Source organism: Drosophila virilis, chromosome X (genome assembly GCF_030788295.1).
Source record: "Drosophila virilis strain 15010-1051.87 chromosome X, Dvir_AGI_RSII-ME, whole genome shotgun sequence".
NCBI classification, from domain to species: Eukaryota; Metazoa; Arthropoda; class Insecta; order Diptera; family Drosophilidae; genus Drosophila; species Drosophila virilis.
Genome location: NC_091543.1, coordinates 24,264,346 through 24,285,622, shown reverse-complemented (window position 1 = coordinate 24,285,622; position 21,277 = coordinate 24,264,346). Strand labels below are relative to the sequence as shown.

Here is a 21,277-nt window from a genome sequence, read left to right as displayed (position 1 = left end):
ATTCTTTTCTTTTTGTTTAGACATTTAAGCACTTAACATTGAACTGTTATTCCAGTTTTGCTTAACAGTATTCTGATAACATTAAAATGTTATTAGCATGAGGGTAGCATAATTCGAGCTACTTAATTCAGTTCGAGAACCTGGCTCAACACATACATATATTGTCCCGATTTCTGTTCAGAACTGTTGGGCAACTGTCTTGGTTTGAGAATCGCTTCGTATGGAAGGCTGTATTGCAAAACTCAAAGAAACGAGCATCACTTGGGCGGTTTGAACCAGCAGTTTTAAACTATGTTACGTATACGATGCGTATGGCTGGCCACCTTGGGCACACAGCACTCCTCGAGATTTTACCTTTGTTTGCTTGCTGCATCCTTACAAGTTTTGACAGCTCTGCTCCCAACAGCTGGTTGCATATGCGTCTGTCTCCCTGGATGCCACTTATAATTTTGCCCATTCGCTTCACTTCATCTTTAAGAACTGCTGTGACCATGGGCTCAACATGAGACGTGAATGCTGCCGCCTGCGTACCTGTGGGTGTGTGTGTGTGTGTGTGTGTGTGTGTGTGTGTGTGTGTGTGTGTGTGTGTGTGTATGAGTAGCATGCAACCGCAGCGAAAGCTGCGCTCAAAGCTCTCATAAAAGTTGTTGGCTCGGTCAAAGTATTAGCAAAGTTATTTGCCCGCAACGGGCGAGCGGCCGCAACAGCAACAACTACAGAAGGCAACACATGCACACATGCGCAGACACACACACATGCAAGCACACACACACACACGCACACATACACACTGCAATTAACTTTGCGGTCACCAGCCGGAGCAACCCACAACCACCCACTGGCCGTTGCCTTTGTGTCTCTCTGCGTTTGTGTTCGTGATGAAGAAGAAGCAGTAAAAGTAGCAGCAATGGCGTCGACTTCTACTGCTGCTGCGGTTGTTTCTGCAATTGCAATTGCTGCAGTTGCTGCTGCTGCTGCTGCTGCTGCTGACATCGACAGCGACGTGGATTAAAGGCCAAACGACAACCAGAAGAGCATTCAAGTAGTACCTGGCACTGAAGAGCATATATGTATATATGTATGTATGTATACATGCACATATGTGCATGTACCTTAGGTATGTACATATGTACATACATAAATACATCTGCATATTCATATATTAAGTGCCCAGCAATTATGTGTGTATGTATGTATATGTCAACGCTTCCCGCCCACAAATTAGTCTAATTTCCCACTTCATCAAAGCGTGTCGAACTTTCTTAAACCTTAAGACTGACTTAACAAATGGCTGACTGAATGAATGATTGACATAAGGACTGAATTACTGAATTATTCAATGACTGAATGACTGCCTGACTTACGGAATAAAAAAGTGTTGATTGAATAAATGATTGACTGACTAACTGAATGACTGACTGACGGACTGAATTACTGACAGACTGACGGACTGATAAAATAAATGATTGACTAACTTACTGAATTACTGACAGACTGACGGACTGATTAAATGAATGACTAACTGTTGGCTGATTAACTGAATAACTGAATGACTGACCGACTGACTGATTAAATAAATGATTGACTAACTTACTAAATGCTTACTAAATGAATGATTGACAAACTAACTAAATGATTGACTGACTGGCCGCTGGCTGAACGATCGAATGATTGACTGACTAACTGAATGACTGACTGACGGACTGAATTACTGACAGACTGACGGACAGATTAAATAAATGACTAACTGTTGGCTGATTAACTGAATAACTGAATGACTGACCGACTGACTTAATAAATAAATGAATGATTGACTAACTTACTAAATGCTTACTAAATGAATGATTGACAAACTAGCTGAATGATTGACTGACTGGCCGCTGGCTGAACGATCGAATGATTGACTGACTAACTGAATGACGGACTGACGGACTGAATTACTGACAGACTGACGGACTGATAAAAAAAAAAGAGACTAACTGTTGGCTGATTAACTGAATAACGGAATGAATGACTGACTGACTGACTGAATAAATGAATGATTGACTAACTTACTAAATGCTTACTAAGTGAATGATTGACAAACTAACTAAATGATTGACTGACTAACTAATTGAGTGACTAACTGAGTGACTGATTAACTGACTGACTAAATAATTTATATTATTTATATTTATCAAAATAAATTAATAGAAATTAGAAAATAAAGATAAAAGAGCTGATGAAATTGAGCCGGGCAACGCCGGCAACTAACTGCTAGTACTACAATATAACACAATCGCGATTCATGGGAATGGACAATTGTGTCTATCTCGTGAGATGGAACTCGGCGCTCGGCACTTGGCTTTTAGCTCTTGGCACTCGGCTTGGCCAATAGCAACGTGCATTATGTAAGGCTAAGTAACATGATGACGTCGTCATAAACCGCGGAGGTGAACCAAGTCACAGTTACAGCTTCAGGTGCTGCCGTTGCCGGGTTGAATGGGTGTCACTCTGTAACTAGCACATTGATATTGATGCGACCCGCAAGATTTAGCAGCAGCAGCAGCACAGAGTCAAATGCTGTGACTGCAGCAGCAGCAGCAGCTGCATTCTCTTAGGCGTCTGTCATATTGAAACTGGAATTTGAATCCGGTTGCGTCAGCCTGTCTGGTTGCCAGCCCGCTTGCCGTTTGCCTTTTGTCGTCTGCTCTTCCTCTTCTTAACACTGCTTGGGCAAATTTTTGTTGTATGCTGTTTATTAAATGCCATTAAAGTCATTTCTTCTTTTGCCTTTTGCACTTTGGCGCCAGCCACCCATGCTTTGTCATGAGTGTAAGAGCGAGAGCGAGAGAGTGCGAGTGTGAGTGAGGCGGAATGCACTGTTAGGTCTGTGCAAAGCTCTGCTCAAATGTCAAAAGGTACAACAGCAACAACACAAGAGGAGCACACAATAATAACAGCATAGAGCGCAATCAGCAAATTGCATTAAATGACTTTGTGTTGCTGTTTGATTGTTGCTGGAGTAGCAGCAACAGCAGCGGCAGCAACAACAACAGCTGGCTGCAGCAGCAGCAGCAGCAGCAGTAGCAGCAGAAAAAAAGAAGCAAAATAAAGCGAAATGGGAAGTGAGAGAAACTGCACATTGACTGGCTGGCTGTTTGTCATGCTGTTTGTCACATGACTGCACTGGACTTGCACTTCGCCAGCGGCGTACAGAAGTAGAGGGAGGGAGAAGAGCGAAAGAAAGAAAGAAAGAAAGAGCGACGCTTAGCAGCTGGGCGGAGCGAGCTTTTAATAACTAGATTAGCGATTATGACAGCAATTCAAATCAGGCGCTCACCGCATGACAGTCAGACGCATTAAAACTGTGAATGATCAAAGCTGGCATGCACACATGCATACCTATACATACACACGCACTGTGTTAATATGTGTGTCTGGTGTCTGTCTGTACACATGCCTCTGTTCTGGAGATCCACTTAAAACAATTTGATCAACACTTGTCTCACTAAAGTTCTTTTGCCCCTGACTGGCCATCGAACTGCTGTAGCTAACGACCTACACCATCCGCCCCAGCCCGCCCTTGGGCCAGCATCAAGGGCGCGAACACACAAATCTGTGGCGCACATTAAACGTTTCACTTAATTAAAATCAACGGCAATAGCAACTGCAGCACGACGCCCCTGTAATTCACACAACACACACACACACACACACACACGCACAGCCAACTCGTGTGGCTGGACACCGATAGTCAATATATATATTTATATATATATATATATATACATGTATGTATGCATGTATTTGTATGTAGCAAGCCCTACTACAGCTACAACTTAACGTTGTTGTCATTTTTTCTGTTCTGTTCTCGCCAAAGACGTGGCGAGCGTTCTCTATGTGAATAATGACTTGAAATTGCGCTTATTAAGACTTCCTGATTCATAATTTCTGGCAACAGGCAACCACGATAACAAAGCAACAGCAAAACGAATTATTTAAAGGGAGAGTCCACTACAGCAAATATTACCGAAGCAACAACAACAACAACAACAACACTTTTCACTCCTCTGTGTGGGCGCCTGTCCGTGTGTGTGTGTGTGTGCGTGTGTTTGTGTCTTTATGGGCACGCAGATACGGGTGTTCGGGTTTTATGACAAGGCTTGCGCCTCTTCATAAAGAACATTATTTTTGTTATAAATGTGCAATAAAACCTTGATTGCAAACCGATCAAGTCTATATATACATATAAATATAAATTAAACTGTTTGTATAGATCGATTGACTTACTGTTTGACTGTTTGACTGACAGACAAGCTGACTGACTGCCCAGTCAGACTGACTGATAGATGTATGAGAATGAATACTTTTATTATGCAACTATTTCGAACACCAGTCAATCAGTTTTTAAGTCTTTTTTTAAGATCTAAGTAAAAGCACATTTGACTTTTCGGAAAATACACCCAGCCTAAATGGAAGTTGGGAATTATTAAAAAGAAAAAATCATGCAATTGACTACAACAACTTTTTGTAAGACTTAACATTTTAAAAGAATGAAAACTTGTTTGGAAAATTTGGTATTCAATTCATTTTAAAAAACAGTGATTTCAAGGTTGTGCTGCATGAAATGTGAATAGTACGAATTTATTCTTAAGACTTTGGATCAAATAGCAAAATGGAGAATATATGTGAAATACTTAGTTTGCTGAGATTTTCCATATGTTATATGTGAACATAAGTATGTTAAATCTATCTGGGCTTAGAGAAAATTAAAAGCTGCGATGTAACAAAGCAACTGCCTGCATGCATATGTACGTACATATTTAAAATTTTTCCGAAGTAATTTTTGTAATTTTATGTATAAATTTTCTTTTGTGGACAATATGTTGGTTTCGCTTCTTTTCTTTCTTGTGCCCTTGACGTTTGCCATGCGGCTTTCTTTTTCGACTTCCTATCTTTTTTGTCATAACTTTTCGCCCGCAACTAAACTTTGTGCGGCTTGGCTTAGCTTATCCCACCGCCGGCTTTGAGGCGCCCCCAAATACAACTTTCTCTCACACTCTCACTCTCTCTCTCTCTCTCTCTCTCTATCTCTGTTGTGCGTACTCCTCATATATATGTGTATGTGTAAGTGTGTGAAATGTTGGTCATGCTGCGGGCAAATTATGAGTGCAACAAAGGCGCACAGATTCCGAGTGACACGACCACCCAGCAGATCTTTGCAGAAGTGCAGAGTGTTTCCCGGAAAGAGAAAAAAAACTGTCTTGCCAGTTATACCTCATGTAATCACAATTTTAATTTGAAATGCCAATCTCTGCATGAAATCGTGAAAAACAATTGCTTATTAACTTGTTTCAAAAGGCAAGACATGAAGTTGCCGCTGTTAAAGTCAGGTATTTTTCATGACTCCAAAATGCGACTCAGGGACTCGAGCATGTCAATGTAATTATGCGGCACCGCCTGAAATCGTCGCTGCATAATTCAGATTCTTTCATGCCTCTGTGTGGCCAGCTTGGACATAAGATGTCGTTCAATTTTTTGGTTTCTCTATAAAAAGTTTAGTTTCCGATCGGAATCAAGTTCTACTGGGCAGCTAAATAACACAGAGAAGCACACACAATCATTACAAAAGGACAATGGAAATAAAGTGCAATTTATTTGTGCATTAATTTCTGTTGTTCAAGTTGAAATCAGTTGAAAAGCTTTGTTTGGCATTTAATTGCCAAAATTGAGGTGCGATTCGCAAATACCTCAAAATTTGTAAAGTCTACTCAGACAAGGTCTTTGCAGCCAATCCCTGTTGCGGGTCTTACCTGCCAACGGATCGAAACATCTACAAGGAGAAATGAGATCATTCAAGCGAGACTTAAATTCAAATAAATGCGTATATCCCACGACTGCGCAATACTCTGTTCCCAGTTATACCACTCAAGGGTTGGGCTGACTTGTGTGCACCAATTAAGGCGCAGTTGCCGGTTCAAACGTGCCGTAATATATGCAATCTTGCGTTTTCTCACGAGTTCGAATCCCAAACATAGAGCTCCGGGATCCGATCTACTCAAACAACTTGATATTGGCGAAAATTAAGGAAGCGAGCGATTCAATATTCAAATGCACTTTTGGAAAATTTGAATAATTTTTGTTTTCAAAATAAAATTGGAGAAGCCGTTTTTTTTTGTCAGAGTTTAATATTAATAATTAGAATTTGGGATATTGAAATAAACATAATAACAATAATATTTAAATAAAATGACTAGCTTACCTGTTGGATTCTGACGAAGTCGCGTCTCGCCGAGCAGCGTAGCCGCGGCAGGTGCCGGCAGGAAGCTATCCAAGCTATTAAGAGCTACAATGGCCAGTGTAAGGACGAGAAGGTTGATCAATTGCGAGCAAGGACTGCTCCAATGTTTGCTGTTCTGTTGGTGTTGTTGTTGTTGTTGTTGTATTAGTTTTCTGGTTGCTGTTGTTGTCGCTCCGTTTGCAGTTGTCGTTTTCGTTGTTGTTGTTGTTGTTGTTGTTGTTGTTGCTGCTGTTGTTGCAGCTATTGCTGACATTGCTGTTGGTGGCGGCCATCGGGAACGCATCTTGGCATTGTTGGGTGGTTTGCGGCCGCATCCGAATCCAATGCCCACGGGCCTCGGATTCATTTTGGCGTTGTCTTTGGCCACTTGTCAGTTGTTTGTCTTTTGTTTGCTCAGTTCTTTTTGTTGTTGTTGTTGTTGTTGTTTTCTTCTTCTTATCTTGTTGTTTTTCTTTAAGTTTGTTTAGCTGTGTGGCAGCTGAGCGGAATTTTTAAACACTTTCTAACACTGAATTTGCCGCTTGCCTCCACTTCGTATCAAGCTCGATCAATTTTCGATTTTAATTTTGCAGCACTGACCAATTAAAAAAGCAATTAACGATATTTAAATGCAATATATATATGTATATATATGTTTATATAGGAAATTTCCAATATTAATCGAAAAGCAACTAAATCAATTAACACTTTTAAGTATATATATTGTATATATATTTTGATATAAATATTTATGTTTTGTTTGCGCTGTGCTCCTTTTGCCTGCGCGACTCGACAGGACAGTCAACCACACTCGCTCTCTCTCTCTCTTTCTCCTTCTCTCTGTCGCGCTCCTCCTAGCCAACTCTTGACACTCACTCTCGCTCTCTTTTATTCGGTTGTCGTTTTTTAACACTTTTTACAATAATTGAAAAACTTTTTGCCGTTTTATGTGAACTTTTGCCGTCGCCTTTGCGGGCGGCGACGTCGTCAACTTTTTTATCAGCACTCAAAAATTAAAATTAATATTGCACTTTGTGTGTATGTGTGTGTGTGTGTAAGTATCTATATGTATCTATATATATATATATATATGTGTGTGTGTGTGCAACAGAAAAGAGAGATTATGCGATTCATTATTGTCGTTGTGTTTCCATTACAATTTAAGTTTGTCCGCAAGCCTGCAATGAGAAAATTAAAATAATACTTAGATTAATTAATGTTCAAATTAACTGCAATTAAAGTAGAGTTGTGTGCGCGCATATGTAAATAGATACACATGTATATTTGAATAAAAAGCTTTTCAGCATTTATTTGAACACGAGCCTTGGCATTATAAACATAATTCAATTTTCACTTTTATAGAAGCAAATCATGAGATTTAGGTGCACGTGCTCAAGTATATAAGTATATAGTATATACCCTGTTAAATGAGCAAGATTTGGATATGCATAACTTATGTTTAACTGCATATCATATCATAAAGCCTGTTAACAGATAAAGAAAGCAAAGTTATCTTTGGGCTTGAGATGGTTGCAAAACCGAAAATAAAAATAAAAACTACAGAGTATGTCCAAGTCGATCAAAAAACTGTTTCGACTGCTTTCTGTGCACACAAACAAGTTATTCTCCATTATCCCAGCATTAGGCATAACACAATGAACAAGACAAATATATGACGTATTTATTCGAGAAAAGTGCCTCGCGCTTCGGAATTACCGCATCGGACTGTGAGCGAAGCGTAAACGCAATGGAGGAAAAAAGAAAATAGAACATTGTAAAGATTTCATTGAATTAAAGCACAAATGAAATGAACGCAACGACGGCGACGGCAACGAAGGCAGCGAAAGCGAAAATCAAAATAATAATGTATTAAAATGGGCTACAATAAGACACGTATAAAGCAAAGTTCAAATTAAATGACGTTGCATGATGAGTAACAGGGGTGGTGGGAAAACGGAATGGTACACACCAGCTACAAACCGAAAACAAGCCCACGAAGCTAACGACAAAACTCAGAGAATCAACCATCTATTGTAGACTGGATAATGGACAGACCAATCGACCGACCGCCCAGCCGACCGATTACACGCCGAACCGACCGAAAGTTTGATCAACCGTCCGACCAGCCGTCTGACGGACTGACCGACCATCCAACCGACCGTCCGAAGCATCGACCACTCGCCTAACCGACTGGCCATCCGACCGACAGTTTGACCAACCGTCCTCCCGACTGTCCGACGGAGCGACCGACCATCCAATCGAACCATCGAACAATCCAACATCCACCGACCGACCGACCAACCGACTGACCGACCGGCCAACCGACAGCTTGACTAGCCGTCCGACCGACTGACCAACTGATAGTGCAAACGACCGATTGACCAACCAATCGACTAACCGACCGTCCGTCCGACAGACAGTCCAACCGATTATCTGACTGACAGACCGACCAACAAACCGATTATCCGACCATCCGACCGACCATCAAGCTGACAGTTTGACTTACCGTCCGACCGACTGACCAACCAATAGTGCAAACGACCGATCGACCAACCGACCGTCCGTCCGACAGACAGTCCGACCGATTATCTGACTGACAGACCGACCAACCGTCCAACCGACCGACCATCCGACTATCCCACCGATTGTCCGTCCGACTAAACGTCTGGCCGACAGACCAACGGACCAACCAACCCGCCGACCAATGCGAACGCCCAACCTTGCAATCGACCGACAAACAGACCCGCGACGGCAATGGCGATGGCTCCCACTGAACAAAAGAAATTGCAAATGTGCGCAACTAACGGCAAACGACGCAGATAGAAATACGCACGCATTAACTTGGCCGCCTCTCAAGACCATTCGCATCAGATTCGCTCTCGCTGTTGCTTTTTTTCTTTCTCTTCGGGCATATAAGACAATTGAAATTGAAAATCAGTGAAACCTGTTTTCGCAGACATGGGCTTGGGTTTAACACGCACGCAGCCGTTAGCTAAAGCGTGTGATACGCTGCAACAAGCAAGAGTGTTCTAGTCGAAAGTGAACGACTAGTAGATGCCCTGTAATCAACACGGCATGCCATCATAAACAGCTTGCACAATCCCGACAGACTGAATAAATAAATGACCGAACGTTTAACAATGCAGCTGAAATACTAATTTACTTCCTCCTTCCTTATGGATTGGAAGTAAGCAATACGACGGCTTTTGGAAAATTCGAGCTACAAACGCTGGTCACAGTTTGCATGAAAAGCATTAAAAAGAAGGCAGACAGACACTATTGGGGCCTGCAAACTCTGAACGTCGGACTTAAAACGAGAAGTCAGCGGTTCAACTTGAGCAGTAATTGTCCATTTGAATGCTTGTCGATTTAAATTATAATTATTGTATTACAAGGCAATAAGCAGAAATGTAAAAATAAATATGAAGAAAAATAAATATGAGCAATCAGAGCCGGAATAAGTTTCTTATTCGTGGATCAAATTTACAAAAATAACGACTTGACAGAAACTTCAGCTCTTCTGTAAGATTTGACTTAGCTTTTTTTACGGGAAATTTCAATGCTTCGTATCGTATAATAAGAACGATTATTATCGGCATTTGTTGGCGTACGTAGACTTAGTGCTTATAAGTTTTTTAATATAAACATTATAATTAAACAATGCAAGAGCCATACTCAAGGCTGCGATTCGAGCCGAAATCCTTCTTGTTCAGTTGCCCAAAAGTACTTGGTCACTTCAAAGATTGCAATAAACGAATGCATGTATTTGGATGAGTGTTAAAAGTGTTTATAAAGGGAGCCAACCAAGTTTAATCATTGCCAAGTAACGCGCACCACTAACCACAAAGCCCAACACAGACGCGCAGAGCTCCAATGGATTTTGGGATTTCTGAAATACCTAAAAGCGTGCGAAAAGTGGAGCACTGGGAGGCAGCTTGTTATGGCTCTTGACGCACCTGTCCGTTTTCATTACGGGTGCGGGAATGGGTCTAAGCGCCGCACCATCAAAATTGGTATCGCCGTTTTGGATGTCATCATAACTTGAAATTGAAAATGTCGAGTCAGGGGGTGGAGAGTGGGGGGGGTGAGTGTATGAAGCGTGCGCGGGGCGGCCAGCGAGAAAATTATACGCCCATCTCCGTGCCGGTCTAAGACTTTACTAACCCACAATCGCCTCCAATTCGCCCCCATGAAAATAATTTTGAGCTGGATTTATTGCGCACCTCTCAAAGCCGCGCTAATGTGTGATGGGTGCGAAAGGTGGGAGGGGTGCGAGGGGTGTGCATATTTAAGGCCACGTTGGGCAGGGTGGTTAGACTGTTGGTGGGGTGGGGGGCGGCGCTGTCGGAATTTTTTTATTTTTCACCAAAAACACCAACCAAAGTGTCGGCCAATTTGCCGTTCAGCCGTCAACGGCATCAGGTGCGCATTATGTCAAAATGAGAATTATAATAAAAAACGCAAAAAAAAAAATAACTGAATAATAATAATAATAACATAAAATAAATTTAAAAGTGTGAAATTTAAATTTGCGGCACCGTGAGTAAAGCATTTATAGATAATTGGGGGGATGTGTTTTTATATCGTATTCTTTTTGGAATTCCCAACAAAAACTTTAAAAAATTTGTTTGGGTTCAAAGCCAGCCATAAAACCTAAACGAAACATTCGTTTCGATTTAATCAACCATGAACCACGCCCACATCCATATGTTATATGAGTATATGTATTTGATTGTGCACACATTCATGCACATGTACACAAGCACGTACACAGAGAGAAAAGGCGCGCACTTAAATTTAGTTCGATTGAGCTTAAACCAAGTAAAAAATCTTAATAATTATAACAAGTTTATTTTAATGAGACCAATTTATTATTATTAATATAGTTACTCTTAGAAAGCTAAGTGCACAGGTTCACATGTAAATGTGCATATATTCCACAGATATTATGCGGCATTGCCCGATCTAATCAACTATCAGTCAATGCCCGCATTGATAAGCATATAAATTAACTTCGTTTGAGCTTGTTTTTTTATGATATAAGCGAAGCCCAAAAATGAAATGAAAACTGAGATTGAGCACGAGACATATATACCCTGTAAGAAATTATAATTTTATGTACTTTTCTTTAAAATGCGCTGCTTCGGTGTAAGCAATAAATACGAGTTAACTATGTATGTGTCGTATTTACATTAGTATACCGTACTTATAGGGTATTAAAAGAGTATTAATAATAAATGCATATGAAACCAATTGTACTTTTTCGGTATGTGCGTGTTCTTGTTGTGTGTGTGTGTGTGTGTGTGTGTACTTGTGATCTCTTCGATACTCTATTTATTGAGCTGCGGAGGTCTCGTTTGGTTTGATTTGTCATTGCCAACGGTGAATGGGTCAGCTGGCCGACAAGTCAGCAGAATCTTCTGCTTCTTTATCTTCTTTTTATTCTTCTGCTGCTGCTGCTTCTTCTTCTTCTTTTGACCGGCTTTGCTAACTTTAATGCGCTTTCATTTCGCGAGCTACGCCATTTGCGTGTGACAAATTGTGCTAAAAATTCAATGGCTGTGCGAAAAGCAAAAAAAAATAAAACACAAAAAAAAATAAAACAAAAAAAAAAAACAGCAGAGGCAAAAAAAATATACAGGTAAAGTGACTTTGGGGTTGCCGCGTTTAACTTTATATTGTTTTGTTGTTGCCGCCGCTGCGGTGCGACTCTTGCTTCTTCTATTTCTTGCTGTCTCTTTGTGGCTTCATCTGCTTCTTCTTCTGCCGTGGTCGTGCGCCCGTCCAGCTTCTTTCATATTCGCGACATTTGCCTTTGCCTAGCTGCGTTCTATGCGCCCAGTTTTGGCGCGGTCATGTGAGCTTTTTACACAGCTTTGTTGTGCGTCTATGCGTGTGTATGTGTATACGTGCGTGTGCGTGTGTGTGTATTTCTTTATTTAGGTTAAATACTCGCACCGGCAGCAACATACACATGCAAGCAAAACGATTTGCAGTGTCTGTGTGCGTGTAATGAGGGCTTAAAACTGTGTTAATGGGTGAAGTTTATATGATTTTTGCATTGTGCAGCAATTTGTCGTTTTCGTTGTTTGTTTTTTGTTTTTTGTTTTTTGTTTTTTTTTTTTGTCTCTTTGTTACTGTTGCTACATTTTTTGCAAGTTCTGAACTAGTGAAATTTCGGCCTGTGCAGCGTGGATCAATGAGCGCGACAGAGATAGCTGGCATATTAACATAAGCTTGTATCGACTATGTATGTCTATATGTTTGTATGTATGCATGTATGTGTATGTGTGGTACATATGTACGAAGAAATCGAAACAACAAGAACAACAACAACAAGAACAACATCAAAAACAAGCACAACCATCATAAATCAATTGGGTAACATTTTCATTTATTTATTTATTACATTTGCAAAAGCAGCAAATCACATTGTATAGGTAAATATCCCAGCCGGTACTGTAGCCCCACAATTTACCCAGCGCCCCATTCCACTTTCCAACACCCACCCGCTCTGACAAGGCCAATTGAATACTGATATGGGGTAACATGAAATTTTCGGATACGGATACACTGATACCGTTACGGACATGGGCTCTCTCAGGCTCTCGAATTCGACTGGTTCAGTTGAGCGAACTGTGGCGACAATGGCAAACATTTTATTATATGAGCGTATGTGTATGTGTGTGTATGTCTATGTGTGTGTGTGTTTCATCGTGTTCTTTTGGTTTGCATTGTTGTTGTTGTCGCTTTCGCTGTATTCTTTGCAGGTGTTTGTGTGCCGCTTTACGGCTTCGATTTCAATTTTCTTGCCCCAGGAAAGGCCAACAACGCTGAAATCCCTTTTTCGGCTCCTTGACACGGTCAGGGTTTCCGCTTCTTCTTGTTTTTATATCCCAAGCCCAGCACAATTGATAGCATATATATACAGACATATAGAAAGTATACCATATATATATATTTATACTAGTGGACAGCTTACTTTGTCGGACAGCTCCTTAAGCCAGCCAATTTCTTGGCCGCAAAGTTTTTGGAACAAAGTGAGCGACAGGTCTGTTAACTAATATTTCGTGTACAGAAACTCTATGTGTACAAATCCATTTCTGTAGATGGGACGAATATTTAGAAAATTCCGAAGAGTGTAAAAGACGTATTCTACACACAGATCAGGTGGATTTTCCGAAAGGGGGAAAACATGTTTGAGAGTTGTATGCAAACATTCGCAATCATTTTTCACATGAGCGGGTGGATTTTGCCAAGCCCTAAAGCTGATTAGCTCTTACGCTTTGGGCTGCGTATTGATCATCAATCAATCAATCACTGAATCAATGAATAAATCAATCATTCAGTCAGCCAATCAGCCAGACCAAAAAGTTTCATTTAAACCTCGAACTTCGAGCCAGATAATTATACATGTAAAAATGGAAATATTTGTAACTAAAATTGTTTATTAAGAATTTGTAGCTTATATATTTAAAAATTTCACGTATAAGTAAGACCCTTTATATTTTTGGAACCAGCTCGAAATAAAATTAATTCAGAAAATATAAACCATTTGCCATGTCTGATACGACTTTTCTCGGAATCATCAATTTTGTCAAAGGTGCGGATTATAGTGGAATTTCCCCAAATTCTCGCATCTCTGTTGGTGCCTAGAGGTGTGTGTGTGTGTGTTTAAGTATTAAGCTTGGATTTGGAACAAGGCAAAATGTTCGAAACTGAATCTTCAATTTGTGTGTAGCTGTTAGCTTTGTTGCTGTTGTTGGTCTTGTCGTTATTGTTGTTGTTGTTGTTATTGTTGCTGTGAAAAGTAAGACATACAAATATGCAAACCCTTTTGAGGCTCGTCGGCACGATTATCCTTTTTTGTGCACTCAATTTGTTTGGTATGCATGTGCCTGGGTAAAGTTCATCAGGTGCGCGAGACCCTTTGAACTTTGCCCGTTTGGCCGACTGACTGCCCGACAGACAGATGAACTTACTGACTGACCGATTGACGGACTGACACACTGCCTGGCTACCCTACGAGCTGCTGATTTCGTTACGGTCTTTGGGTATTTTATATGAAATGCCTTTGAGCGAACGCCTCAACAGGGTTTCCTTTGTTTTTACACAGTTTACGGGCTACTGTAGCCGGATCCCCCTTTTTTCACACTGCCGTCTCCGTATAGTATGTCTCAATACACATATATCGAAAATACACACTTAGTGTATGGCATATGTCATGTGATATGTGATATGTGACGGCGGGCCATAAATTAAAAGCCAGCCAAGGGAATGCACAGAGGCATACGGGATGGAGAGTTCAAGAGTGAAATGCGAGGCAAAAAGCATTTGATATGCTGCAAGAGGAAATCGAAATAATAGATTCAAATCCTACAGCAGTTAGCCAAAGTGTGGAAAGAGAGGTGCGGGGCTGAGCAAACGATTGGATCGTCACTGGGGACCAAAGGCAGTGGGTCAGACCATTAATCACAATCAAATCAGTGGAACAGCTAGCAGATTAGTCGAGCCAGACGGACCGAGAGTCAAGCGAAGCAATCGAATCGAAATGTCAATACATATACAAATAATAATAGTTGTAAAATAATAGTCAAATAATAAGAATAACAATATAAATCCCATTTAATGAATGTCGTTTTCTCTTCATTGGTTCTCTCAGCCCGGCAGGAAATCCGCATAGAGAATTCCAAATGAATTGCAACTGTTGCAAGTGCCACAAAAAGGAACTGTTGCCACTGTCGTGGCCCATGCAAGGGTCATTGCCATTATTTGTGTGCTCCAGGCAGAAAAACTTAACAAGGAAGTTGCAATGATGCGGGCAGCTACAAAAAAAAAAAATAGAAATAGAAAACAAAACAAACCCCAAAATATATATATATATAAAAAAAAAAAAGAAAATAAGAAAAAACAAGCCAACAACAGAACGAGCTGCATCCGGAAAATTAGTGAGCGCACTGAGGAAAAACGCGTCAAAGTGAAAGCTAAAGCAAAGCAAATGATGAACTGATGGACTGACAGCCGCTTAAATGAAGTGTTGCCGCCGCTCTCAGTGTCTATAGCTGTTGTTGCTCTCTTGTTATGGTTGTTGTTGTTGCTGCTGCTGTTGCTGTTGTTGATACTGTCGCTGTTGGGTTGGATGCTACTGTCTTTTGAGGTGCGACAGTCGACACACCCTAAAGGAATCGGCATGAGATGAACGCGGAAAATCCGCTAAAGTAAGCCCGCCAAGTGGAACCAGGGCACACCCAACATCAACTCCAGCCATGCACCCAAAGAGTGGCCAATTTAAATTTCAAAGCAAGCACCCATCAAAGACTTTCAGCTGTCTGCTTTATATGTGTTAAATAAAGAAGCATACACTACGCAAATGCCCTGTCCAACATTAAATCTTTTACTAACTTTTATTAATCGATTTATTATCTATTTAAGCCATGTTAAGTCTTAATATATATTCAATATATTAAGTATATTATTTCAAGAATTTGAAAAAACCCTAAATAGCTCTTAAGACTGATTGAATTATTATTAAAACTGCTAGAAATATCTATAATTGATTGATTATTGTTAATTATGTGAGAAGCAATCAATTTCATGTCAATTTCATATCAGAGACAATTTTCAATATTTGATTGCAGTTTCTATGGAAAGAGCTGACAAGGCTGCCAAGCTCAGATTATTGCTCCTCATCGAAGAGTGTTGTAAAGTGCAAAGCTCTTGTTAAAAAATTTGTGTTGTGTAGCTGTAAGGTCAACAATAAATATCAATTTCAAACTGAAGAGTGTTGAAAAAGGTCTAAATTAAATTAAAGGGTGTTGCAAAGTGTCAAAGTAAAAAAAATATATATATAACAAGCAGGATATATAAGCCATAATAATAATTAAACATTGAAGATGTTAAATTGCACATAAGATAAATAATTTTGCATTAATTATTATCACATCAGCTAGATAACACGTTCTATATAGATACAAGTGCAAGCTTTAAGTAAAGCGTATGTGTACAACACGTATTTCAGCTGCTGTGCGGCAATTTCCGACCGGTAACAAAATCATTTTAATGGCAAACAAGGTAATTGAACGACAGCAGAAAATAGCACATCGTTATGCCCAAATACACACAGCTACCGGCACACAAATGTGTGCATAAATATTTAACTGTCTACACGGGAAGCTTATTCTGATCAAATGCAATCGAAATTTGGTATTGCAACTGCAAGTGAAGTTTGGCAAACGATTTGAAAAGTATAGCGTATAGATGCAATTAATAGTGGCAGCTGCTCCTGCAGCCGTTCGATACGATTCCATATTCAAATTTAAGGCAGCTGCCACGCCCATTCATGATGACGATGATGATGTTGTTGATGATGGCGTCATGCGACAACGCTTTCAATTAATCACAGCATTGCCGCATTGCACAAAACAAAAAAGCAAACAAATAAATAAAAATCAAACAGAAAATAAAAAAAAAAAAAAATAAATAAAATAATAATAATAAAAAAATAAACCCCAATTTGCCCTCGCTATAATCGTATTCCATAGAAATCTACCTAGCTAGTTTCAAACCAAAATCCAAATCAAAATTGATTCTCTGATGCTCTGCGATGTTTAATCATCGCGCAAATTCCCAGCCGCTGCTCATTCATTATATATTATAGATTTTATATTATTTGCAAATGAAAAAAACTGGTATACCCGGTCGAATTTGAAGCGTATTAAATAGCATCATTCGAGTCACGAGAAATGAAGGTAATAAAAACAAATTTAAATATCGTCACATGATTTTGCACATCAATTTAGTTATTTGTTTGATTTCAAGTCCCCTTCCAAGTGTTAGGCAAAGGATCCGAGCCTTGTGTGCCTGATTTCACTTCTCTATAAATCCACGTATAAGGTAACTTTAGGAATACCAAATTCTTTTTAATAATTTGTTTAAAAAACAAAGATTTGGCTGTTTTAAACCTTACTAAAAAGGTTTTAGCTTATTTAAATGATAGATAAACAAGTGAAATTCCGGTAGCAAAGCGATTCACTTCTAAGCCGGCTTGCTGCTTTAGCTCAAAGAGCTTTTTATAAATTCTAACTTGATTTCAAATTTTCAATTACCCAGCTCAAATTTTTAAGGCTTCATTCAGAAAGAAAGATAAAGATAGAGAGAGAGAGACAGAGAGAGAGAGAGAGAGAGAGAGAGAGAATATAAAAGCCTGGCACAGTTAACCGTGCACGTAAATACAGCTTGTCTACATATTTTTTTTTTCACTTTTAATGAATTTATTTTGTTTACTTATTTAAAGAAACTATTGTCTATTGAACTGGCTGTTGACCAAAGCGCGCGGCAGCACATGAATATACATGAACATACAATATGCATAGATACATAAGTGTGTACAAATGTGTGCTGCGATACTTAAGGGCCAGAAGTAGGGGATACTCTAGTCGAGCACTCTCGGCCACAGTATGCTGACTTGTTTGTCTGGCTCTTTGTGTACACTGAACCCATTAAACATGGGTAAAAGGGTATATTGGTAATGTATGTGGTAGGCAGCAGAAAGCATGGCCGAAGCCGTCTAGTAAAGATATGTATTCCTAATCAGCATCAACAGGCGAGTCAACTTAGGCATGTCCCTCACTTTATTTGAAAGCATCGATCTCAGAGTCTACTAGAGTTGAAGACTTGAAATTGTAAACATATTTTGTTTCAAATAATCGATAAATTGGCGTTAAATTGTTAGCTTAGTACGAAATCGATAAATATGCAAATCGATAGCCTTGAGCTTTGGCATTCGCCAACACTTAGATAACATATTAAATTCCTGATAATTTCATAAAATTCGAGCAATAAACACCAGAGTTACATGATGCATAGAAAAAAGCTGGAATTAGCGCGGAGTGCAAGGTATCTGCCAGTCGTTCACTTCCGATTTAAGCACTCTTCATATTTTTGTTTTTCTCTGTTATGAAAATGTGATTTTAATTTTTCCATATTTCACGTATGTATATTTTATTGCATTTCTGTGTTTGGCTTTGTGCACAGTTTGCTTAGTTGTATATTCACTCACACACATACACACACACACACACACACACACACACATGCATGTGCATAATACTTTTGTGTGCACATATTTATTTGTATTCGAGAAGCTTATAGAAAATGTGATGCATCGCGAGTTTTGCGGTGATTTTTTGTAGTTCTTGTTGTTTTTGTTTCTGTATCTGTCGGTTTTTTTTTCGCCGCACTTAAAATATCATAAATGAGAAAAATGTTCCAGTATTGCCCGACTAATTTATAATAAAACTCGAAATGCCCAAATAAACATGCACAAAACTCGTGTACATTTTATAATTTCCAGACACGTTCACTTATTTGCTTTATCTTTAACCATTTGTGGTACGCTAACTGCGTGCTTGGCGGTGCTGCGGGGCTGACGAGAGAGAGAGAGAGCCTCTAAGCAGACAGGCTGCCAAAAGGTTTTTGGCTTTGCAAATATGCATATATATTTTATATAGCGTTAAGTTGGTGAATACTATTAAATCAATAAATACCCGTTCACACATATATGGCTAATAATTATTGGCTTAATTCATTTTGCAAGTCATAAACAACGCCAACAAGTGGAATTATTGTGTTTGGCTATAATTAATAGTTAATTTTATTAATCAAATTTACCCAGCATACAAATGCATTGCTAGCTCCTATACCTTTAGATTGGAGTTAATTCCAGAACCTTGAACTTTACAACGTACTTCAAGACTTTTTATATCCTGTGCGTATTGAAAATGGGTAAAAATGGTATCATGTTTTTACGCAGTTGTATGTAACAGGCAGGTGGAAGAAGCATCTCCGACGCCATAAAGTATATACATTCTTGATCAGCATGTCCGTCTGTCTGTCCCTTCCGTCCGTCCGTCTGTCAGTCTGTTTATATGAACGCTTCGTCCTGAGAGCTTTTAAGAGCTGGGACTTGAACTTTTAAACGTAGGCCCTCTATACACATCAAATATGTTAGAGTGCTCAAGTTGAGAATGAGGAGGAATGGGGAAAGTAGTGAGAAACAGAAATTTGATTAATCTATTATGCCTATTTTAAATAAGCATGTCTTAAAATCGATTTTGATCGATATTACTAAACGGAAGGTGATATCGACAAAATAACAATAACAATGATATAAGTTAGAGCATAACTTTTGTAGACAGTGGGAGAGACTTTGCATTTTGGGTTCATTCGAATCTCAAACTTACATATTCCTAATGGAAGCGCCGTTGCGCAACATGGCTGGGTCTGGTCTTTCCGGGTGCGAACGATATCAAATTGTAAGACGTAATGCGAAGCCAGGAAATTAAATGCAGACCAAACTGTGATTCTAGCCGTTGGCTATTTTGTTTATTTTAAATAGATCAGCGAACCAATCGGCAGTTCCAGTTACAATGCTGCCCGAGCTTTGCACAGATAAACAATAAATATTGTATATGGAAATTTCTAATATTATTTTTACCAACGAAGCTCGAAAATGACGACGTTGACGACGACGATGGCGACGACAAGAAAAGGGTCATTCACATTGCGGTGTGCGTGATAGGGAAGTGTGTTGAAGGCATCGCAGGCGGTTGGGGTAGGCAGAGGGATGTGTGGGCCAAAACAGCGCTAACAGTTAAAAGGCAAAATGCAAAAGCAACAGGCAGAGCAACAGCTCAAGCTAGCGAGCTGTATCTTTAGCTCTGTATCTCTGCTCGCCTCAGCCATATCTTTTGAATACATTAGTGAGCAATGTTTTGCACAGTGTGCGTGTGTCTGCGAGCGAGCGAGCGAGACAGAGAGAGAGTGTGAGAGGGGGAGGGAGTGAGAGGCGAGTGAGTGGGGCAAATTGTGTAACGATAGCTAACTAAACAAAAATGAGGCGTCTTTAGTTGGCTCTCGCTTTGGGCCGGTTGTGTGACCAGGGATGAGTATTCAGTATTTGCTTTTTAGTATTCAGTATTCAGTGCTAAGTCCGATGAGTAAGTACGTACATATATGCGTGTATTAGTGTGTGTGTGTAGTAGTAGCCGTTGCGCTTTGTTTTTGGGCAGTTTAATGCACAGGAAACGGAAATCATTTTCACTCGCCACTGTCTCACAGCTGGAGTGTGCGTGTGTGTGTGTCTCTATGACCACATTTCAAGAGCGTTAAAGACGCCGTCTGGCGCTATATATATATATTTATATAAATATATATATATATATATTTATATACATATGTACATACTTTTTGTATTCGTTGCCAAGCACTATATAAGCAATTTATGCCTTTGTTGTCGTCATGGCATTTATGATCAACGTCTAAATTGCTTCGTAGGTGTAGCATGTCCCATACCCCACCCCTACTCTACTCTACTCTTATGCTTGTTCATTGCATGCCAGCAAGTAATAAGCCAACAATTTAATCAAATGTCAAGTTAACAGCTCAAAAGTCTCCCGTGCAGTTCACTTGACTGCAAAATAAAGCCAAAACACATTTGACTATATATATTCGATTCCTTTGTTATGTACTCATCATGATACGCATATAAAAATATATATTTATATTTGAAAGCTTTTACAATGCCGCAATTGTATGTCGCTCTTGGGGTTTGCATTAATTAATTGTCATTTGATTTCAACAGCAAATCTCTTGCTATCCCAGTGAAAAGCACACACAGCAGATTAAGCTCTGCTCTGATACCCTGTAAATTGTTCCATAAAATGTTTCTTCTCTTGAAAGTTATTAAGCAATATATTTGGCCAATTCTTTTGCCAATTACCTTAGTTTATCTGAAGCTCATGGTAAACGGTCTCTCAAATCAATATGTCACATGCTTTGCTTAAAGCTTACAGGGTATGGGAACTACATATTCTGTACATCGTAAAAGTTCGACGCAGAGCATTTTGTTTGGCGTTAATTTGATTTTGGGCACCGCGAGCGTTTACTGTGAATACTAAACGGACTATTAATGTGCACAGCCAGCGGCAAGAGCAACATTAACAATGGGGCGAAAAA

The 21,277-nt window shown here is 39.6% G+C and overlaps 1 protein-coding gene across 2 annotated transcripts in view; it reads right to left on the bottom strand.

Moving 5' to 3' along the window:
* Positions 1-21,277, bottom strand: part of mgl (low-density lipoprotein receptor-related protein megalin) — a 172,387-nt gene that overhangs the window by 134,367 nt on the left and 16,743 nt on the right. For both annotated transcript variants that reach the window (XM_002055271.4, XM_070209309.1), the window contains exon 2: positions 6,245-6,857. In XM_002055271.4, the coding sequence (XP_002055307.2) occupies positions 6,245-6,629 (385 nt within the window). In that variant the 5' untranslated portion in view covers positions 6,630-6,857. The remainder of the gene's footprint in view (positions 1-6,244; positions 6,858-21,277) is intronic.